Source organism: Hibiscus syriacus, unplaced genomic scaffold (genome assembly GCF_006381635.1).
Source record: "Hibiscus syriacus cultivar Baekdansim isolate YM2019G1 unplaced genomic scaffold, ASM638163v2 tig00116958_pilon, whole genome shotgun sequence".
Taxonomy (NCBI): Eukaryota; Viridiplantae; Streptophyta; class Magnoliopsida; order Malvales; family Malvaceae; genus Hibiscus; species Hibiscus syriacus.
The window spans coordinates 1,914,568-1,929,805 of NW_024063484.1; the positions used below are offsets into that span (position 1 = coordinate 1,914,568).

Below are 15,238 nucleotides of genomic sequence, written 5' to 3' on the forward strand. Positions count from 1 at the left end.
TTTATTCCTTCTCGTTGCTTGCTATCGTTGACTTCTGTGTATCCTTCTCTTTATGTATCCACTTTTTAAATTTAGCTGGGTCTTACGTCTCTGTCTATATGCAGAGATTTTTACGCAGGGATTTATTTACATGGATTACTTATCATTACAGACGCGCATATGAAGACTGCATACGAAGACTGTTCCACTATGTATTTATTTATTTATAGACACATTGCATTTTATCTTTATTTTTAAATTTTCTGACTGCCGGAGGTCTTCCACGGAAGCTGTTCTCAACCTGGCGTTGGGGGCAGCCTACTACCCTACCTCCCCTTACCCAATTGTATATGGGAATAGGGTTTTATTGTTGTTGTTGTGATAAATTTATTTTGTGACTCATGTGTAAAATGTTAAAATACAAGGCAGTCACTGCATAATATAACAAATTTTTGCTCTATAAAACTTTAATTAATTGAATTTTAAAATGTATTTATGTAATCAATTTAATTCTTGTAAGATAAAAAGGGTGAAACATCATTAATATTTGACTGTTGTTTTGTCATTTCAAGGGTGTTTCTATTTTATAATTTTTCCTTTTCAATATATATTGTAGGAGTAAGTTAAACTTTAGTCCCTAAACTTGATAAAGTTTTAAATTTAGTCCTTCAACTATTTTGTCTATATTTGTACTGGATTTTCTTATTTTCATTTTGGGTAAACTATACATTTAGTATCTAAACTATTACCTTTTTCTGTTTTGGTACCCAAATTTTATATTTGCCGTTAAAAAATTAACAAAACTGCTAACATGATATTTTTTTAAAATTTTTTCAATGATGACAAATCAACATTACCGTTAAGTTTTTAACGGGTATCAAAATGAAACATAAACTAAACATTAGTTATACTTGTGAAAAAGTTAAAATTTAAGTATCAAAATGGAACAAAAGTAATAGTTTAAGTACTATATATAGTTTTCCCTTTAATTTTTTTTAGATAAGGTGAAGCTCTAAGATAATATTAGAATTCCATGTTATTAAAATAGTGAAAAATTCAAGTTTTCTGCTGATGCCAACAAAATAAACTAAGGATCAATTTGAAAAGTAACAAAATACAGGGACTAAAGGTTGATTTATCCCTATTAGTTAGGTGGGAAAATACGCAAGTGTGAAGATTTCCCCCCCAAAAATCAGCACCTAAACGAAACCCGCGTTTCTCTCGCTCCAGATTTCTCTACCAAGCAAATCACTATGTGCTCCATTTCCCTTTCTCCCCCCCCCCCTTTTCGGGCTTTGATTTTTGGAACCCAGAAAAAGCACAAAATGGAGAATGTTTTCTTGTACAAGCAGATAAATGAAGAGGTACCCAATGTATGGCTAGACCTGCTCGATCTGAGGTTTCTTTCTCTCTTCGTCTTCAATTATGAGTGTCCTTTTTTGGGGATTTTCCAATTTTCACTTGTTTGGGGTTTCGAGTGTGTTTTTCGGCTTGATTTCTTCAATTTTGGGACTTGAACTTAACTTTGAGCTTGTAAGAGAACGGTTAAAAAATGGATTGTTTTTGTTTGGCGGATTAATGGGTTAAAAATGATACCTTTTGAGGTTAAGTTTTCAATTGATAAAGAATTTAGCATGTATTGTTAAATTTGTGCACTGTATTTGATTGATTCACTGTTTCTTTTTCAGTCTCATTGCTTCTGGGGATTGATTTATGTTGTGTAAAAGTGAGGTCATATGTGCAGATTTTCAGATCGGTTTCCTGGGATTTTTTCTCAGTGGTATTGAATTGATGTGGTGAGATGTGTAAGGGGACTTTTGGTTAATTGGTTTTGTTAGATTGCTGTTTTTTTAATGGAAGCTTTAGTTTTTATTCAAGCTTGAGTCTAAAATATGTATGCATTTTTGACGTTTGATCCTGTTGGCTTCGATATGTCATCTTATATAATACATGATATTGAAATAAATTGTGAAGCTCTAGAACAGTTTGATTCTTATTTTGCTTCTATTAGCTGATTGTGCGGTATAATCGTGAACTACACAGTTTTTTCTAAAGAAATTCTGTATGTGTCGTGCAGGATTTCGTGACCTTCGAATCCGGTGATGCTAAGTTTTTTCATTTGGATTGCTTAAATTTCGGCAGTGGAGTTCTTGGAATGTTGACACCTTAACTAACATTAGCCAGGCTGAAGTATCGAGGATGAGGCCACCTCTTGTTCCACTTACGACCTTAATCGGTCGTGAACTGAGGAATGAGAAAGTTGAGAAGCCTTTTGTGAAGTTTGGACAGGCTGCTTTGTCCAAAAAAGGAGAAGATTACTTTCTGATTAAACCTGATTGTGAGAGGGTTTCCGGGAGTACAGCAACATCTTTTTCAGTATTTGCGGTACTTTCTTCCTCCTTCTACCCATCCCTTTCCCTCTTTCTCTCTCAAACATGAAGGATGTTGGCTTATCAGCTTAAATAGCACACCATAGATTCCTCTTGTTTGGTTATGAAGTAATGAAGAATGAAAAAGAAAGATAATTTGAATCATATAATGTGGGAAAAAGGAGATTGAGAGATTTGCTGACTACGAGAATGCATGTTCTTGTTTGATTTGTATGCATACAAATTAGTACCAAAATCTTATGATTCGTCTTTTCTCTTACTGATTATCTTGAGCATGATAAATGTGACATTACTTTGATGCTTGTGGTGATTCCTAATATTGGTTTTATTCACAGATTTTTGATGGGCATAATGGTATATCAGCTGCCATTTTTGCCAAGGAGAACTTATTGGGTAATGTCTTGAGTGCGATTCCACAAAGTGCCAGTAGGGAGGAGTGGCTTCAAGCTCTTCCTTGGGCTCTGGTTGCATGTTTTGTGAAAACAGACATCGAGTTTCAGCAGAAAGGCATGTATTCATTTCTATTTCATCGCACGTTTTTCTCTCTGTCAAATTATGTTGCATGCTTATCTTTATAGTCATTTATATTGATGACAGGAGAAACTTCTGGGACAACAGCTACGTTTGTGTTGATTGATGGATGGACTGTCACTGTTGCATCTGTTGGTGATTCTAGATGTATATTGAACACCCAAGGGGGTATAGTTTCTCTCCTGACTGTAGATCACAGGCTAGAAGAGAATGTGGAAGAAAGGGAGCGTGTCACTGCCAGTGGGGGTGAAGTTGGGAGACTTAATGTTTTCGGGGGCAATGAGGTATTTCACCCTTACTGCACGAGAAATTTTCATCCTTTTGTCCTTTTCTCGTTTGAGTTGGTGGAATTAGAGGTGGCGGAATGGGGTTTGTGAAATTTATTAATAGTTGTTATCTTTATGGATTGAATCTCTGTAGGTTGGTCCGCTCCGTTGCTGGCCTGGTGGATTATGCCTCTCTAGGTCAATTGGTGACACAGATGTTATCATGTTGGGGAGTTTATTGTCCCAATACCACATGTTAAGCAAGTGAAGGTTACATCTTCTTATGTTATTGCTGATGATTTATTAATTTTCTTCTGAGCATTGGAACCCTGAATCTGAAACTTCTTTTCTGTTTTATCCTAGTTGTCAAATGCTGGAGGACGACTTATTATTGCTTCAGATGGTATTTGGGATGCTTTGTCTTCAGACATGGCTGCCAAGTCTTGTCGGGGATTACCAGCAGAGCTTGCAGCAAAGCTGGTTGTTAAGGTGATATCCAGAACCAGAACAACTTTCTCATTGTGATTTTCATTCAATTAACCTTCACATTAATTCTTGCTTTTAATACTACTTTTAGGAAGCTTTGAGGTCAAGGGGCCTGAAGGATGATACAACGTGCCTGGTTGTCGATATTATTCCTTCTGACATGCCTGTCCTACCTTCAACACCTATGAAAAAGCAGAATGTGCTCAGTTCTTTTCTTTTCGGGAAGAGATCTCTAAATTCTACAAACAAAACTAAAAGTAAACTCTTGGCCGTTGGAGTTGTTAAAGAGCTATTTGAGGAGGGTTCTGCAATGCTTGCTGAAAGGTTTGTACGTTGGAACTTTACTTTGTCCTAATTTTTTTTTTGATAGGAATAAAAGGCCTCCAAAAAACCCCCTTGGTGGTTAACGGAACTTAAAAATAGTTCCTTGACCCACACAAGGAGGAAAGGAGTGCCCTAGGATTCAATAAATTCAAATAAAACAAAGTATACAACCCATCTCCCTCAAGAGAGATAAAACCAAAAAGAAACAGTCCTTAACAGAGCATAAATCACCCAATACCCGCCTTAGCTAGGACATCCGCCTCTATATTGGCTGTCCTACTAACCCACCTAATAAAACCTTCAAAAACACTAAGCTTTTGAATAATGTCTTTAACTATTTGAACATAAACAACAGGACAAGAGACCACATCCTTAATCCAGTCAACTGCCACCTGACTATCACTCTCAATAATCAGTCTATCTTTAACCCTATGACGAATAGATTCAAAAAAATCTAAACCCTTTAGGATAGCCTTCAATTCCATTAAAGTTGGGGGCCCCGGACCAGCCGGCTCTTTGAAGGAACCAAGAATCGAACTAGACATGTCTTTCAAAATACCACCTAAGCCACTCCTCTTCCAATCACTCGAGGTAGCCGCATCCACATTAAGTTTAACAAAACCTTTTGGAGGTGGGGACCAAGGAAACACGGTTGAAACCGATAAGAATGGGATGAGTAGGAATCCACTATGGACGGGTCAGCAATAATATCATCCTTGGAAATACTAACATGAGTTTCCTTAGCTAGAAACCATGAAGCAAGCCTGCACCTTGCAAGAAAGAAAATCTCTGCTCGATCAAGCTTCCCTCCTTCAAACACAATAAAATTCCTGGTCTTCCAAATTGTCCATAGAACAGCTCCAGGAATGAATGGCCAGATAAGAGAGTTGGACTTCAAGTCATTCCAAGCCAATAGGAATCTTTTAGCCTCTGTATGAAAAACCGATTGAAAATTCCAATATCCCAAGAATTTCATCCAAATTGGCCAAACAAACGAACATGAAAAAAATAAATGCGATGAAGACTCCTCTTCAAGATTACAGAAAGAACACAAAGTATCATTTATGCCCTGAACACCTCTCTTAACCAGAGCTGTCTTGACCGCCAACTTCTTTAATATAACTTGCCAAAGAAAAGTCTCAACTCTTGGAGGCAACAGACCCCTCCAAACATTAGACTTCCAAAATTTAGCTTCCTCTGAATCGGGAGAACCCGAATAAGATAGGTTGACACATGATTTCACTGTATAAACCCCTTCCCCATTCCCCTTCCAAAACAATCCATCAGTGGCATCAGCAGAAATAGAGAAATCAGAGATCACAACCATCAAATTTGCCCATTGCTCAAATTCCCAGTCATTCAACTCTCTCCTCAACTGAACGTTCCAAATCCAACCCCTTGAACTGAACTCCCCAAACTGAGTTAATCTTCCTTCTTTATTTACTGCAATAGAAAATATTCTAGGGAACAATACCATCAACGGATGATCCATAGTCCAATTGTCTTGCCAAAACCGAATGCTCCTCCCATTGCCAATTTTAAAGCTATATTTACCTCTGATACTACAGCCCAACGAATCAGCATTATAATGGTTTCTCACCATATCTCTCCACATCCAGGATAGTTTAGGAGAGACTTTACTGTCAAACTGCATCAAGGAAGGATCCAATTTATATTTGATGCAGAGCAATTCCCTCCAAACCGCCTCCCTCTCAATAGCAAACCTCCAAGCCCATTTTTCCATGAGTGCCCTATTCACCACCTTTAAATTAGGAACCCCCAATCCTCCTTCAATTTTAGGTTTACAAACATCGGACCAGCTTACCCAATGTATCCTCTTTCTCCCATCACCACCTCCCCACAAAAAATTTGACATGATAGAATTTAGAGTCTTGTAAACTGATGCTGGAACCTTGAACATTGACAAAAAGTAAATAGGGAGTGAGCATAGCACTGATTTAATTAGAACTAGCCTGCCTGCCAGTGACAGAGAGGAGCCTTTCCATCCCGCCAGCCTCTTATTAAAGCTTTGAAACTTTGTCCTAATTTTAATTTCACCTTTTTCTTTATAATATGCATGCGGGGAAGGAGTGTTTGTTATCTTCCAAAAACTTGCAGAAGTTACTAATGCAATGCTGTTCATGTGTATTCCCGTAAGTAGATTTTATGTTTGACACGTTACTCGCAATCGATCAGCCAAGTTCTTACATAACGTCAAATTTGCACCTGAATGCCTGGAGCAAGGATTACCAGGTTTTATATTTGACCAACAAAACAAAGTAGATCAATCTCTAACCCCATTGATTTCATAACAAAAATTTGCAGGTTAGGTAAGGATTTTCCCACAAGTACAAACTCGGGAATATTCAAATGTGCGGTCTGTCAAGTTGATCAACCTCCGGCAGAGGGTTTAACTGTGAACTCCGGGCCATTTTTCTCACCTGCTTCAAAGCCCTGGGAAGGACCTTTTCTCTGCACAAACTGTCGGAAAAAGAAAGACGCCATGGAAGGAAAAAGGGCAAGCAAACCCACGGTGATTGCATAAACATCTTTTCCGGTTACAACGTAAGTATGATGTATTCTTTTCCCCTGGCAGTGTGAACATGCTTTGTTTCCCATTACCTGGTGATTGCAGTAGATGATCTGAGTTAGAGATCAAGAGGTAGGGTTGTTTTGCCATTGTTATTTTTATGAGTTTACATTTGTGCTCGGCTGTTTCACCGACCAACTCGGGACGAAGATGGTGTCTGATAGATATTTGTTGATCATAGTTTGAATTGCTAACCGCTTGAATTTGTAATTAAAAGTGAAGATTGCAAAATGTATATGTATTTCTGGTTCCTTCCTGCATTAAACTTGATTGTGCTTTAGCCAACCATTAGAACTTGATTGGTGCAACTGAGCTGTTCTTAGTAATCTTGTAGCATTGATGGTGAAATTTGTTGATCACTTGAAGAAATTTTAAGACAAGGAGGAATTATAGGGTAAATTATCCATCACTCACCAAATTATCGGGTTTGTTCTATTTTGGTTACCAGACTAAATTTTCTTGTGATTTAGTTGCTATTTATTAAACTTTAAACTGAGTGCCTGATGTGTCAACTTTTTATTTGGTATAACTATGTATTTAGTCACCAACACTTGTAAATCCTATTAATTTGATCCAAATTTTAAATAATTAAACAAGTTTACCCCTCATTTTACAAAACTTTTCAACTCAGCTCCCCTCATTTACAAGTTCAACCTTCCTTATTTATAAAGTTTATCAATATGGTTCTAATCATCAAATTTAAAAAAAAATTATAATTATAAAAATTCAATTTGTTCTTTCACTTTTTGAATTTTTAGGATCATGACCAAATTGGTAGACTTTGTAATCATGGAGGTTTAAACTTGTAGGTACGATGGCTAATATTTTTGAGTGACTTAAAACTATAAATCAAATTGATAGGATATGTGACTGTTGAGGACTAAGTGTAGTTATACAAATTAGTTTAATGGACAATGACTAAATTGAAACCAAATTATAATGCAGGTGACTAAATTTGTGACTTTTAGTTTGATGATCAAAATAGGACATGCCCAATAGTTATATGGCTATGGGATGATTTACCCAAAATTATAATTTTAGTTATAAATTTCGTCTTCTACTCTGCAAAAGTTAAAGAAGTTAATTTTCTTACTTTAATTCATTAGAATTTTGTTATCAAAATTTGAGAAATTAATTTAATTGGATAATTTTATTAATCTTTACTGTCAAAATGTTGATTTGGAAATTAATACTTCAATAATTTTATTCGTAAGAAAATAGTAAAAAATAAATTGTTTAAGTTCATAAATTTATCAAAAATTAATTATTTCATAAATTTAAGAAGTATAAAATTCAGAATTTGACATTAATTTTCTTTTTTTAATTTCCAGTAGAAGAATAGGAAATTTAGGGTCCGTTTGGTTCAAGAAATTATAAGATGTTTTCATTCTCATTTTCTTAGAAAGTAGAAAACATTAAAGAAAACATGTTTGGTGAAAAAAATAGAAAATGATTTCTAGAAAATAAAAATAAAAATAAGTGAAAATATGAAAACATAAAAAAGATGATTTCAGTATTTTCATTAAAATTATTTTGGAAACTTGAAAAATAGAAAAATATGAAATCTAGATTTTTAACTTAATTTACGCATATTCAAATCCTTCTAATAATAATTTTTTGAATTAATGGTATCTAAAACCTCAAACTTTTGAAAAAATCAATATGGTCCCTAAATTTTTTTACACACAGTGTGGTTCTTAAACTAATTTTTTTTAATAATTTAATTTTTAGCATTTTTATATTTTATTTATTAAATATCTTAATTTTTTTTGAAAAATTAAATAAGTCCTCAAACTTTCTAAAATATTAATTAGACCCTCAAACTTAGTAAAAAATCAATTAAACTTGTTTACCACATCATTATACATTGTGTGCTACTACAACAACATAATGAATAATCACATCAATATTGTATATTATCATGTAAACTTTGTGAATTATCATATAATCGTCTTGACGGTTTGATTCAGTTAGTCAACAATTAAATAGATTTTTTGTGTTATGAAATTTCTTATCGATTTTATTGTTTTTGCACAACTCACATGTTAAATTTATGTAATGAAGATTTATGTAATTTAATTATATTTTAATACCAAATATATTTTTGCAATTTTTATTTTTAAATTTAAGTTTTCATTTACATTAACTAAACATATTTTCTAATTTTCAAAAAACTGAAAACTGAAAAATATTTTCTAAAAATAAAAATAGAAAATATTTTCTAAAAACAAACGGATCATTATTCGATAACACAAGGAAAATCAAGTGTACGCCATAAAGAAAAAAAAAGATGAAGATAAAGAGATTATTCAGTTAGGAGGCAGCCATTGCAGCTCAATGCCAAAGTTCCATGACTCGATGCTATCATCAGCCTGTTTATCGACCACACAAGTGTACGCCGTGCACCCGCCGACCCGAACCCTTATCCGATGCGAAGTCATCGACGAATCCTTCAAAAAATGGCAGCAAAGCGTCCCCCTGCATCCGCGCCCTTCCCTGGACTTCTCGAACTCCCTACAAAAACTACTCGACGAACAATTCAACGGCGACAAGAGAATATTATCAGAGCAATTAAACAACATGACCGTGTTACGTGTCGATATGTTGAAAGGCAAGCTCTCGTCGAGCGACAAGCCGCCTTGGTTGAGATCGGACGAGTAACAAGTGTCTAGGTTGATCGAAGGCGGCTTTATAACGAGCTTATTAGCCTTGGGGCTGACGCTGAGGATCTTGTAGGACGAACCTTCAGCCGACATGAACTCGAGGACGCCGTCGTTGCAGTAGATTCGGTACCTCGGATCACCACAGTTCTCAGCGGTGCTGAGTGGATACGGGACTTTTGTCTTGCCACATTTGGGACATAGGCGATAAGCTGACACTTGGGTTACTAAAATGAACAAGAAAACTATCGCATGCACCATTGTTTGGGTTTTTAACAACATAGAAACTACAATGACAAATAACCAAATTTTCTTTTGAGCAATGAAAGAGCCTGCACACATGATGGTCCTTTATATAGGCAACCAGGGATGGACACAGCGGGTGGACGAGGACAATCTCTTCTTAAAATTTTAAACTATTAAATATTCTTTTATATTTTCTATTAATAATCACTTGACCTAAAATATAAGGGGTACTTGATGACACCCAAAAGGTAGGGCTGTAAATGAGACGAGACAAATCACGAGCTACTCGAGATTGATTTGATCAATGCTCGATAAATACTCGGATCGAATGGACTCGACTCGAGCTCGAGCTCGACTCGAGTTCTTAACGAGCCGAAACGAGCTACTCGATATTCGACTCGAAAAGCTCGTGAGCAGCTCGAAAATATAATATTTTAAGATTTTATTTTTTTAGAAATAAATTATTAATAATATTAATATTTATGTATTGATTTTTTTTAAAAAAAATATAGTAAGATTTCTTGTATTTAAGGTTCATGTTCGAGTTTGAGGTTTCAATCGAGTTAAGTTTAAGATTTTTTTTTCATTTCGAGCCTTTTCGAGCTGCTCACGAGCTTCAGTTTAGGATTTCGAGTTCGAGTCGAGCTTGAAAATTTTAAGTTCGCGAGTTTTTGAGTCGAGCTCAACAATACTCGATCTCGACTCGGCTCGTTTACACCCCTACCCAAAGGTGAACATAAAAACAAAAGATCAAATAGTGCATCTCATTTTTAGTGCATTATCAGCCAATTGGAGCTCGAAACGCGTGCATATATGTACTATGTTTGGAAGACTATTATACTAATATATATGCATGTTGGTCACATTACCTTTTAGCTACTTACAGTCACATCAATAGTAGCATATTATATCTCTAAATCTAACCACGAATCCTTATAATATCATGTTCTAAATTTTAGAAAAACTATTTGTTGACGAAAACGGGTAAAGAAAACAAAAGAACACGAGAATTTTACGAGGTTCGGCAATGTGTTTACGTCCTCGGTGCCTAGGCGGCGCTAGAAGTTTTTATTCAATGATATTTTAGGTCTAGGTTACATCTCTATTTATAATAGAAAACCCTGGTACATAATTACAAAATTAACCATGTACCGTACCGCGGGGCTGCGCCCCCGCACCCCCAACCCACATAATTCGTAACCCCACAACGAGACTTTCTTTGTAAGGACAGTTGATGTTCGCTTCGCTCACTCCGCTCCATCTCCTGTCCTCTTTACTGGTATATTTATGAGTCATACCTAACAAATCTCCACCTTGGCGAATATCCTGCCTCTTGGAAAATTCAATGTGGGTTGGGTTACCTTGATTCTTTAACAACTCGAAACATTCAACAAGTCCAAGCAATGCTTGAACTTGTTTGTCGTAACTGGCTTAGTGAACATATCAGCGGCATTTTCATCAGTATGTACCTTCTGAAACAAAACCTCTCCAGATGCAACCAACTCTCTGATCTTGTGGAACCTTACATCAATATGTTTAGTTCTAGCACGATACACCTGATTCTTAGCCAAGTGAATAGCACTTTGATTATCACAAAGCAACTGAACTCCACCTTGTTGAACACCCAACTCCTTCACTAAACCAGTAAGCCATAAAGCTTCTTTTGCAGCTTCAGCCGCTGCCATGTACTCAGCTTCAGTTGTAGATAGAGCCACAATAGATTGAACAGTAGACTTCCAACAAATAGGCCCTCCACCAAGAGTAAAGACATACCCTGTCGTAGATCTTCTATTATCCAAGTCACCTGCATAGTCTGAATCCACATATCCTACAACCAAAGGATTATCCCGCTGACTCCCAAAAACAATTCCATGTCCCACAGTACCCTTTAAGTACCGAAAGATCCACTTGACTGCTTCCCAATGTTGCTTACCAGGTTTAGACATGTACTTACAAACTTGACTAACAGCATGAGCTAAATCAGGACGAGTACATACCATCGCATACATCAAGCAGCCAACAGCATTAGAATACGGAACCTTTGCCATATCTTCAGCTTCCTTATCTGTCTTGGGGCACTGTTCTGATGAGAGCTTAAAGTGATTCGCCAATGGAGTGCTAACTGGTTTTGCGCTGCTCATCGCAAACCTTTCTAGCATTTTCTCAACATAACCCCGTTGAGATAGCCGCAGTTTCCTTGAGTCTCTGTCCCTGTAAATTTCCATTCCAAGAATTTTCTTTGCAGCACCTAAATCTTTCATATCAAATTCCTGACTCAATAAAGTTTTCAAACCGATAACATCATCCATGTTCTTCGCAGCAATCAACATATCATCAACATACAGTAATAGAAAAATAAAAGAACCATCATTAAGGCTCTTAACATAGACACAACAATCATACTCACATCGGTTGTAGCCAATCTTGATCATATAGGAGTCAAACCGTTTATACCACTGTCTCGGAGACTGTTTCAACCCGTACAAAGATTTCTTCAATCTGCAAACTAAATGCTCGTTTCCAGGTTGAGTGAAACCTTCAGGTTGCCGCATGTAGATCTGCTCCTCTAAATCACCATGCAAAAAAGCAGTTTTAACATCCATCTGCTCTAAATGCAAATCCCAACTAGCCACCAATGCAAGTACTACTCGGATTGAAGTGTGCCTGACCACAGGAGAAAAGATTTCATCATAATCAACTCCTTTCTGCTGTGAAAAACCCTTCGCTACCAAACGAGCCTTGAACTTCTCCCCCTCTTTTTCTGTTACTACTGGTTTCTTCTTATACACCCATTTGCAACCAATCGGCTTCTTACCCTTAGGAAGGAGAACTAACTCCCATGTGCGATTGTGATTCAAAGACTCCATCTCCTCAACCATGGCTGCCATCCACTTGTCGTTTTCCTGACTAGTAACGGCATCATGAAAAGTAACCGGATCATCACTGCTAACAATAAGTGCAAAAGATACCAAGTCTTCAAAACCCAATCTGTTCGGAGGCTTTATATTCGTCCGTCTCACCCTGTCTCTGGCGAGACTATAATCCTGCAAATCATCCGTAGTGGAACCACCAGAAGTCGGTTGAGAAGTTTCTGGTTTCTCAACTGGAAACTGCTCGAAATCCACCACTGTCGTGTCTTGCTTCTGCTGCAACATGGATTGTTCATCAAAAACGACATCTCTACTAATCACAACTTTCTTCGCAACTGGATCCCAGAACTTGAATCCTTTGACACCTTTCTTGTAACCCAGAAAAATGCACTCCTTCGATTTTGCATCAAGTTTGGATCTCTCATCAGCAGGTACATGCACATAAGCAGGACAACCAAAAATCCGTAAGTTATCAAAACTAACATCATGACCAGTCCATACCTCTTCTGCAACTTTCCCAGCCAGCGATGCCCTTGGCGATCTGTTGATAAGGTAACACGCCATGTTAACAGCCTCAGCCCAGAAGTGTTTGGGAAGCCCCGCATTCAACCGCAAACATCTGGCTCTTTCATTCAACGACCTGTTCATTCGTTCCGCAACACCATTCTGTTGTGGTGTCTTGCGCACTGTAAAATGCCTCTGAATCCCATGCTCCTTACAGAATTGTAGGAACTGTGAATCTGTGTACTCCGTACCATTGTCAGACCGCAAACACTTGATTTTTCGTCCTGTTTGGTTTTCTACCTCAGCTTTCCACAGCTTGAACTTCTCAAAAACTTCAGATTTCTGTTTCAAAAAACACCCAAACTTTCCGTGAAAAATCATCAATAAAAGTAACATAGTACCTAGATCCACCCAAAGACGATGTCGTGGAAGGCCCCCATACATCAGAATGCACATAATCAAGAATCCCTTGAGTTGTGTGCTTCGCAGTCTTGAAACGGACTTTAGTCTGTTTACCAAGAACACAATACTTGCAAAAGTCGAGCTTACAGCTTTTGACACCATGCAACAAGTTTCTCTTGTGTAATTCTGCCATACCACGTTCACTAAGATGAGCAAGGCGCATATGCCACAATTTTGTCGTATCATCACAGGACTCAACAGAGTGAACTCCACCTGCAACGGTACTCCCTAACAATCTGTAGATATTCCCTGCAGTCATCTTGCCTTTCATCACAGTCAATGCTCCTTTAACAATCCGAATGGTTTCCCTATCCTCGTCAGCCTTAGGGATAAAACCATTCTTGTGCAAAGTGCCCAAGGAAATCAAATTCTTCTTCAAGTCTGGGATATGTCGAACACCACTCAACGTCCGAACGGAGCCATCGTGCATCTTAATTCTGACATCACCAATACCAACAATATTGCAACATCGATCATCACCCAAATAAACCGAACCAGAATTAACCGGCCTGTATGTCGAAAACCATTCCCTATTTGGCGTGATGTGATAAGAACATCCAGAATCAAGAATCCAAGCATCCGTCAATTGTGTCGTTGAAATAGAAAGCATATCACCCTCACTGCAATCAGAATTATCATCCTCGACCACGTTCACAGACTTGGATGAGCCATCACGCTTCTCATCAGTCTGCTTTTTCAACTTCGGACAGTCTCGCTTCATATGTCCCGCCTCCTTGCACTTGTAACAGTGAATCGTCTTCTTATCCCTGGATTTGGATCTGGAATTCCGCTTCCCGGACCCTGCCTTCTCTGGCTTCCGTCCACGATCTCGATTACCCTTGACATATAAGCTATCGGCTTGAGAGCTTTCCCCTGCATTCTGCTTCCGCTGGTTGTGAGCCAACAAGGCTGCAGTAATCTCCTCAACATTGATAGTCTCTTTCCCATATGTAAGAGTAGTCACCATGTGTTCGTAAGAGGGAGGCAACGAACACAACAGAATCATCGCTCTGTCTTCATCCTCAATTTTCACATCAAGCCGAGCCAGATCAGAAACGATTTGATTGAATACATTCACGTGTTGCGCCAAATCGTGATCGTCCTGCATCTTCAGCCCATACAGCCGATGCTTCAGATACAGTTTTGTCGTTAAGGATTTGGACATAAACTGACTTTCCAACTTCCTCCAAATTTCGTCTGGAGACGATAGATGCATGACGTGATACATGACCTCGTCCGCCAAGCATAATCGTATGGTTCCTGCCGCTCGCTGCTGCAATTCTTCCCAATCTTCCTCATCCATCGACGCCGGCTTTGTAGATCGCAAAGCCTTCAAGATCCCTTGCTGCGCCAATAGATCCTTCACCCTCGTTTGCCATAATCCGAAGTTACCCTGACCATCGAATTTCGCGACTTCGAATTTTGCTCCTGACATCTGATACCAATTGTTGACGAAAACGGGTAAAGAAAACAAAAGAACACGAGAATTTTACGAGGTTCGGCAATGTGCTTACGTCCTCGGTGCCTAGGCGGCGCTAGAAGTTTTTATTCAATGATATTTTAGGTCTAGGTTACATCTCTATTTATAATAGAAAACACTGGTACATAATTACAAAATTAACCCTGTACCGTACCGCGGGGCTGCGCCCCCGCACCCCCAACCCACATAATTCGTAACCCCACAACGAGACTTTCTTTATAAAGACAGTTGATGTTCGCTTCGCTCACTCCGCTCCATCTCCTGTCCTCTTTACTGGTATATTTATGAGCCATACCTAACACTATTAAATTATTTTTAAAAAAAATATTAAATTTAGTTTAACGTATTAAAGGAGTTAGAAAAAAATTAAAGAAATCACATACTCATTTATAAAATGAAAAAAGAAAATTAAAATTATTGACCTTATTTTAAATATTCGTCCGTAGATCT

General features: G+C 37.7%; 1 protein-coding gene and 1 pseudogene across 1 annotated transcript; one reads left to right on the forward strand and one right to left on the reverse strand.

The window, feature by feature from the left end:
• The first annotated feature begins 1,248 nt into the window (after positions 1-1,248).
• Positions 1,249-6,817, forward strand: LOC120189453 (annotated as a pseudogene).
• A 1,951-nt stretch (positions 6,818-8,768) lies between these two features.
• On the reverse strand, positions 8,769-9,529 carry LOC120189506 (wall-associated receptor kinase-like 20). The gene has a single exon (XM_039192777.1). The coding sequence runs from the start codon at positions 9,506-9,508 to the stop codon at positions 8,876-8,878; it is 633 nt and encodes a 210-aa protein (XP_039048708.1). The 5' UTR covers positions 9,509-9,529; the 3' UTR covers positions 8,769-8,875.
• Between the last annotated feature and the right edge of the window lie 5,709 nt (positions 9,530-15,238).

Bases quoted from the DNA above. Each gene is read 5' to 3' on its own strand.
- LOC120189506 (XM_039192777.1), bottom strand. From the start codon at position 9,508: ATGTTGTTAAAAACCCAAACAATGGTGCATGCGATAGTTTTCTTGTTC.